General features: G+C 45.1%; 1 protein-coding gene across 1 annotated transcript in view; it reads right to left on the bottom strand.

Annotated features, from left to right (window-relative positions):
* Window positions 1–2,324: 2,324 nt before the first annotated feature.
* Cc2d2b (coiled-coil and C2 domain containing 2B) overlaps window positions 2,325–8,727 on the bottom strand; it is a 78,882-nt gene continuing 72,479 nt past the window's right edge. The window contains exons 32-34 of the mRNA XM_075975089.1: window positions 7,590–7,648; window positions 5,679–5,853; window positions 2,325–3,458 (exon numbers count right to left, since the gene is read on the bottom strand). Coding sequence (XP_075831204.1) covers window positions 3,270–3,458; window positions 5,679–5,853; window positions 7,590–7,648 — 423 coding nt within the window. The 3' untranslated portion in view covers window positions 2,325–3,269. The remainder of the gene's footprint in view (window positions 3,459–5,678; window positions 5,854–7,589; window positions 7,649–8,727) is intronic.

The following is an 8,727-nucleotide window of genomic DNA, read 5'->3' as shown; positions in this document are numbered from 1 at the left end:
TAGCGCTCTAATTCAGTTCTTCTCGTTGCATTTGCTTCGGCGATTCTCAAAGAGTTGTGAGTGGAATTAACATCTTTAGTAACGTGGCTTGTCAAATCCATAATGAATGTAATTGGCCATCTGCGGTGGTCAATGAAGAAACCCCAAACTCTGGAAACACTCCAGCAGCGATTAAGGTGTTGATGGAGCTGGAATGTGAGTAACAGAAACCCCATCAATTGTATTTGGAAGTGTTTGGTGGACCGCCACAAAGTAGGTGGTCAGCTGGGACAGTAGTCCCCCAACTTTCCAAAGCCTATACAGTGACTTCAGTATTTAAACAGAAGTCATGAGACCGCACCCCTTCCTTTGAATGTTTTGTTTAGAAAGAGGAAGGGTGATAAGGGGCTTCTACAAAATGAGGAGCACGCACGCGTCGCGGGAGCGGGCTTATCGCACGGGCATTTGCATACATCCCGGAGGGACGCAGCGACCAGTGGGTGGCAATGCTAATGCCCGGGGAAAGCAGGGGTTCAGGAACTGCTGGCAAGAAGAGGAAAACAGACAAATGAAAGTTGGCAGGGCCCAGCCTAGCCCAGTGCAGTTCAGGAAGAGGCTACCCACAGAGGAGAAGAACACATCAGGCTAAAATTTCCATGTATTTATGGTATTTAAATAGTACCCACATCCCCCGTTTCCAGTTCATGACTACTGAGCAGGTTTATGGCGATAATTTGGCTTCCAAATGATTTAGAGTCTAGGCCTTTCTTAACCTTTTCAGAAAAGTGGGCCACAGACGGTAACCGCCTGTGTGATGCTGTAATGAACCGGTTGTCCTGCAGTCTCTACTTTGAAGACGTTGTTTACAGGGAGATATGGTTGGAAATCATGTATTATTTTCTAGACTTCAAGAGCCTGTCATAAGATGGCAATATCCATTCTTGTTAATGCCTGTGTATGTCTCTGGTGGTCTTCCATTCCTAAGAGGCAAATTTCAGTCCTACTATTTCTTTATTCCTTTAGAGTGAGCTGAGTACGAAGCAGTTACTTAACTGAACTCTGTTTTCTCATAGTTTACTCACAATAAATGAATGATAAATCCATACCCCATGGTAACAGGAGCTGTGAGGGAAACAAGGGTAGAAAGGTGGACCTTCTGATCCGGGAGCCATGCAAAGGCCTGAGGGGAAGTAAGTGACCGGTATCTGTGTGGATGTGCCCGACAGAGCGGGGACAGCAAATGTGAAAGGGCTCTCGGGAGAAAACACACCTGAAAGGGAAATGGAGGACAAACCTAGGAAGTGACCAGCAAAGGTATAAAACTTAAAAGGGCAAGGCACCCACCCATCAGAGAGAGGGAACTAACTACAGGTGGGTTGCAGCCTAAGGCACAAAAGGCTGGCTTGGCCGGAGATGAGGGTGAGACCAGATTCTCAGCAGATTTCCTAAGTCTGGGAACTTTGGGCAGTAGGAAGCCGCCATGCTCTGGCAGCATAGACACTAACATCCGAACGCACAGAGATTATTCATGAAGCTTTCTATACTTGATGCTTGTGTTTATCAAATGCTGTCAAATGGTTTCAAGCTGTAGTACCACAAAAACAAAACTTTGTAAATCACATACCTACAGTGTATTTAAAAGTTAAAAAAGTAAATTTAATTGAACAATTAAATTGCTTTTAAAAGAAAAAAACTTTTAAATCAATGCATGCAAAAGACAAAACATTCAACCAATATGAAGTAGTGAGTAAGAACCAGCAGATTCCTTCCTCTGGGGACCCACTTCTTCCCAGAGGCACCGTTACTGCTGTGCCTTTTGTTGTACCTTCCCAGAAACACACAGGCCTTTATAGCAACGCACAGATGTAACCCTTGCCTCATTCTGTGTGTACAATGGTACCTGACTCCATGGTATATTGTGCACCTTGTTTTTGTCTTACATTCTAGTCTACTATGCATTCAGGATTCTTCCGGGCTCCATCAGATTCTTTTGGATACCAAACGCTGGAGGCCAGAAACCCTGGGCCCTGTTCTTGACTTGTTTCCTTGGTACAGATTTACACCTGTGTACTATTTAAGCCACTGCGACCACGATTCACACCCAGGATCTTTGCCTACAGCACCATCATCTCCCATTTAGATTTGGGGAAGCTCATTAACTGGACTCAGTGCGTTGACACCTGTCATCCTTCACTAAATACCTGACCCTCGGCAATTGGAGGGGTTGAGGAGCGGCAGATCACACCTGCAGTGAACTTGCTATGGAAGATCCCAATGCTATTGCTGAGCCACTATGCTGCAGGGTGTTAGGGAGAGTCTTTGCTCTCAAAAATAGGGCCCAAACATTTGCAGTATTTAGAATATGCAGTTTACCAGTGAGTATTCCAAAATTAAAAATTTACATACATTTTTATCTCTGGTTAGAATGGACATAGACTGATACTATCCACCTGACGGGGCCACAGGATCCCCGTGATCAAGCATCCTAGATACACACGTGAAGGCAGCGCTGGATTGGCGAATCTGTGACTTGTTAAACCGAGTAAAGCAGACTGCCTTCCTGAGTGTGGGCAGCCCTCATGCAGCTGGCTGGAGGGTTGAGTAGGATCACAAGATTGCCCTCCCCCAGTCCAGCAAGAGGGATTTCCTCTTGCTTAATTTCTTTAAGCTGGGACATAGGTATTTTCTGGCTTTTCTTACATCTGGAGCCTGCTGGCTTTCAGACTGGAGCATGACCTCCGGGTTCCCTCTGGGGAATTTCTACCTGGAATTGTTCCAGAATGAGCACCAAATGTGCCCACGTCTCGTTAGTACTGACAACACTCTGCAGGGTCAGGCTTCCACACAACAGGGGATCACAGTAGCCTGGGAGCTTGTTGAAATACTGTTCTCCTCTCAGCGGTTCCAATTTGAGAAGTCCTGGGTGATCAGGGAATCTTCATTCTTAATAAGACTTTCAGGATGGCTTTGATGGAGATGGCGTGACCTCCATGACTGAGCAGGCCAGAACTGCTTCCTTTCCAGAATGAGATCTATCGTAGACTTTGGTACACAAAGTAGCCAGACTGCCCGAGGAGCTCCCAGAAGAGGTGGGTTGATAAGGAGATATCTAAACTTACCCTCAAAGCCTGGAGAAGGGATACTGATGTGGTCTTCCTAGTTCCCAGCTCTACTCAGGAATCCTAATTATGTCCAGCATTGGTGATCTTGAAAATAAACAGCAAAATCTCAAGGTGACAAGACAGCTTGGATCTAGGAACCAAAGTGCTTTGCATTCCCCTTCTTCCCGCTCACTGATAGCGGACTAAGGACGCCAGATAAACCCACACGGATAATATGTTGTTTGGATATGGATGAATGTACACAGCCAAAGCAAATTCCATCTGGGGAAATTCAGAAGAGTGAATTCCAGTCTGGTAGACGGCATCAATGACTGACTGGACATCTGTGTAGGGCATCTGGATGGGAAATCCTGTGACCTGGATGAGGTTAGAACAACACAATGGCACGTTACAGTCTAGAGGAAGTCAGAACCACCATCTGCAGAGAGATCTCAGAAGCCTTACTGATGTGGCGGTATGAACAATAACTGGCGTTCGTGAGTGGCTCTAACACTGTAGATATCGTGTTAAGTAAGCCACAGATCACGTTATAAAGTAAGTTCTGTCTTCACCCCGCTCTACAGACTGCCTAGAGAACAGCCAGGGCTGTTTGACGCCAGAATCCGTACAGCTGACACAGACCAAATTTGGAACTGCCAACACGGAAATGGGGGTCCTACACAGGAGGGATTTAAGTGGAGCTTTTGAGGGGTTTATTCAACAGTCGTGTTTATATCGAGTCACTACTGTGTGATAGACTATTAAAGGAATGTGGTCTCTGTAATATTACTTAATAGCACACAGGTAACAGCCATGAACCCTTTCTTCAGCCTTGCGTTGCTTCCCTCAGGTGGGTTTTTCTCATCCTTAAATCTGCTCACATCGCGTGCTTTTCCTGTGGGCACTGCCCTTTCTCCAGCTCACCCAGCATTTCATCATTTGTGTTTCCTGGTCTCCTCTAGCCCGTCCCCTCTGTGAAGGCACTCAGCTGTATCTTTACTGTTTCCTGCCATAATCCCAATGCTTAGCCTGGGACCTAGCACAGAACGGAAAATGATTTTAGCATTTTCTAAACACTAGACTTTGAGTGAAATATTAAGTAAAAACTCAATCCTCACCATGACCACAAAACAGACAACTATTTTTACTCCCGTTACCAATGGGACAAAAAGGATGGCTGGGTTAAATGACTTCACCTATGCTGAGACCTGTGGGTGACTGAAATAGGATCTGACTAGAGCTGCGGGACTCAGTGCTGACCCAGTTATTGTCAACTGTTTATTATTAGTCTGATATTTTCACATAGGAACTCCAAGCTTTAAACCCTAGCTTATATTTAACTGTATTGTATTTATCTCTTTAATCCCAAATTCTATTAAAAACAAAAGAACAACTTCCTCCTTATTCTTGAATGGATGGTATCCTCCCTAACTGCTGAGGTACTCAATTCTCTCTCTCTCTCTCTCTCTCTCTCTCTCTCTCTCTCTCTCTCTCTCTCTCTCTCTCTCTCTCTCTCTCTCTCTCTGAGTTCTCCTGGGAAACATCTAGCTTCCTGTGTGATAGAGGGGAAGCTTCTCACCCTTGGAAACTGGAGTTTCTAAAGCCCAGCTAGTTCCTAGAGACTAGGTGGGTGTGTGAGGGACCACCGCTGCTGGACAAAGGGAAGAAGACTAACAAATGTCCACCTTATTTGTTTATGGACTTGCTGAGCTTGAGATGCCTTCACTCTTCAGGGAGACGTCAGTGCACTGATGATGGTAAAAGGTGAGGCTGGGTGTCAAGGTCCAAGCTGGACATAAAATTGGCAGAAATTTGCATACAGAGGTAACTGAAGTTTCCTGGACTTCTCTTGCCCAGAAACAATGATACAGAACCCAGTAGGTTACTGGAGATCATTTCTCAGTTTCCTAGCTTTAGAGAAGACTTCTTCAGAGTTCACCATTTATGTGTCGTAAAACACACAGTTTGTTCTAAGAAAATGCCATGCATGTAATGTTGAGTTTTGAATTTTTGTTCTCTAAGTAAATAGAATCCAGGCTGAAGGGTTCAGTCTTGACCTAATTATTGTCTGTTATGCATTATTAGTTTGATTTTTTTTTTGTTTTTTGAGTCAGGGTTTCTCTGTAGCTTTGGAGCCTGTCCTGGAACTCCCTTTGTAGACCAGGCTGGCCTCGAACTCACAGAGATCCCCCTGCCTCTGCCTCCCGAGTGCTGGGATTAAAGGCGTGCGCCACCACCGGAAACGCTAAGCTTTAAACTTTGGCTTAAATTTAACTATATTTTATTAATTCCTTTAATCCCAAATTCTGTTAAAATAGAGAAAAATAAGAACAACTTCCTCCTTATTCCTGAATGGATGGTGTCCTCCCTGACTGCTGAAGTACTCAACTCCCAAGATCCTTCTTTCTCACAGGGAGTTCTCCTGGGAGACATCTAGCCCCCTGGATACTAGAGGGAGAGATTTATTTGGATTTCCAACTCACCTGTCTTTGGTGAGCAAGAAAAGAGGCATTTCAGTGATAATTCAGATTGCTACTATTTGCCAGTTAACAACAGGATAAAACCAAATGCCATTTACACATTAAATCATATACAAACCCAGTAAAACTGTAGCAGCCTTTCTAACTCGCTGTCTTCAAATGAGGCGAAACTTCCCCTGTAAAACTCTAGCTTAGGAAGGATTTGTCGCAGGACAGATGTGCACTGTCGATTCCAGCGTGTGGGGTGCTTAGGCCGCCATTCCATCATTTTACACTTCAGTGCCCTTTCCAGCCTGCGGTAAGAAGGCAGAGATAACTCCGTGACTAATTGTGACTCATTAATAAATGTCACAAGAACTTTGTCACTTCATGAATGAGAAGGAAACTTTTGAGATTTACAGGAAGGGGTGCCAGCTATGATTGACACTGATCCATTAGGTAGGGAAAGGCAGGCTCTTGTTGGTTCAGAAAGGCCGGAAGCCTCCATGCATAGCCAGAAATTAAGCCTGCTAAGTGTATCCCTTCCAGAAATCCAAGTATAGCAGTTGCTACTTGATAGCACCTGTCATGTGATTACTGGCTGATATTTTACCTGTCCCTTGCAAAGGGCATAGCGTTTCCAGGAAATAGCCTTTTAAAAAATTAGATATCTGGTGTGGGATATTAGCCAGAGTGGAATTATTAGTGCAGTTAATTCAGGGTGTGGACTTGGGAGGAAAGGAGGCAAGGGACTAAATATGGCGGTCACATCCACCCACCTACCCTAGAATGTCATTCCACAGGAGCAGAGATTTAGACCAGCCCTGTAATAGTACCTGGTGGAACCATGTTAGGAAAAGGGAGAAGGGTGTAAGTTGGTTCACGGGGTCCTGTGAGTGAGATGACCTTGGGGTGTTGAATCTGTAGGTTGTTATAGAGAAGCTACTAAAAGCCTCTTCTCAATTGAGTTTATAGTGCAACTCTCGAGTTTATAGTATGTTGGCTAAAGTGTTAGGTGGGCCTCAATGGGGCTGACATCTGAATGCTTCACCTTCTGATGGTGATGCAAGTGGAATCTGGGCCCCTAGAGCCTGTAGTGTAAGTAGTCCTGGAAGCAATTCTAATGCACACTAGTTGGGAACCCTTTCCCTACTGCGTTTATTCCCTGTTTTTTTTTCCTGGGAAATGGGGGCTGGAGAAATGGCTCAACAGTTAAGAGCACTGGCTGTTATTCCAGAGGGCCCAGTTTCAATTCCCAGCTCCCGTGTGGCAGCTCACAACCATCTGTAACTCCAGTTTCAGAGGAGCTGAAGTCCTCTTTTGGCCTCTGTGGGCACCACACATGCATGTGGTAAATACCCATACACACTAAATATTAATAATAGTTTTTTTTTAATCTCACAAAGGGGATAGTAATGGCTGGGGATGGGAGTGAACTTGTATGCCATCAAGGAAAGGAAGTGACAAGATGATTTGGGTCACACTGTTTTGATTGGCTGACAGTAGGTTACATTCCACCCTGCTGTGTGAGTGTGAGACACTGCAAGAAGTCAGATTCGGAAGCTGCTGATATATGTGGAATAGGAATGGGGCCTACTATAGTCTATGGCCCATCTGGGGCTTGATCAAGGCTCCCCAAAAGGCAATGAATGTATATGTTTGGGGACCATCCAGGATCGACAGTGCTGTCGAGTGTTTGTACTGTCCAACTGAGATGTTTTCACCACAACCAGGGGCATGGCCATTCGCCTTCATATCTTTCTAGAAGGTGTTGGCTTTTGCATTGCCTTTACTATAGGCTTATCAACTATATACCCTGAGAATGTTTCAACCATGGCCGATGATGCCCAGAGTTAACATCGACCGTCCTTTCAAGGGATTCTTTAGTTGGTAAAGGAACCATTTATCAAAGCTAACACCAAGAGACTGTGGGTCAACAGGACTAGCCGTTGTCATCTCCCTTTCATGCTTCTGTTGCTGAGTCTAATGAGCGCTTTGAGAGGCTGGGCTAGGAGGTGGCGGACAAGAGATGAGCCGGAGGACACAGTACCTGCTCTTCAGATCTTCCACCATGCTTCTGTTAGTGTCAGAATAAACTATTTCTTCAGGCTGAAATGTAGACAGCTCAAAGTTAGGAACATTCTGGAGATCACCTTTAGATTCCAGTCATCCCTGAAGTCCTGGGGCTGGGAAGGCTGGACCCAAACTAGTCTCTCAAGGTAAAAGCAATCTCAAATTCCAACAAAGACCACACATTTTGATTTCCACACTACTTACTCATCATGGGGGCAGGGTTATGAAAGGAATACTTTTCATCTTTTGTTGTTGTTGTTGAAAAAATTTCCGCCTCTTCCCCGCCTCCCATTTCCCTCCCACTCCTCCCACTCCTCTCCCCTCATGCTTATTTTATTAAGATTTATTTATTTATTATGCATACAACGTTATGCCTACATGTCAGAAGAGGGCACCAGATCTTGTTATAGATGGTTGTGAGCCACCATGTGGTTGCTGGGAATTGAACTCAGGTCTTCTGGAAGAGTCGCCAGTGCTCTTAACCTCTAAGCCATCTCTCCAGCACCCTCTGGCATGCTTATTGATACTACCAAATGATCTCACGACACTGGTCTCCTACACTTCTGGAGACTTTGACAAATACAACTCTGTTTACCTCTCAGTTCTTGCTAGCCCAGCTCTACCTTCCTTGTGAGAAGAAGGAACTTTACAAGAGTTGTTTTAAGGGGCTGGATTTTGGCAGTTGCTTCTTTGGGTATTCTGAACTGGAAATAGAGGCAGCTGGAGGGATAGAGACAGGTGATCCCCAGAGTGGAATGAAAGTTGTGCAAAAAGGAAACAGCACTTGTTAGGTCTCTGTGTTCCCAAACTGTCCCCAGGGCCAACCCCAGACAGGACCTTGTTAAAACTGTGAACTCCCAGTTCTGCCTTCATGCCCACTGAATCAGAAACTGTGCTTTGACAAGTCTCCCAGATGAATCTGGCGCTTTCTGTGGCTGGACAGCTACTACAGTAAAGAGAAGACTCAGGCCCACTGAACACAGCTGAGCAAGTAAAAGTCTGAACTCCAGAGACACCTCCAGGGGGCTGCAGCTACTCCGTACAGAGCAGGGGGACTGATTCCCTGACCTGAAAACCATTATCTACCCTGGAGCAAGTCTTGTGGATTAGTGAAT

Source organism: Microtus pennsylvanicus, chromosome 5 (assembly GCF_037038515.1).
Source record: "Microtus pennsylvanicus isolate mMicPen1 chromosome 5, mMicPen1.hap1, whole genome shotgun sequence".
NCBI lineage: Eukaryota > Metazoa > Chordata > Mammalia > Rodentia > Cricetidae > Microtus > Microtus pennsylvanicus.
This window is presented reverse-complemented; position numbering and strand designations above follow the sequence as displayed.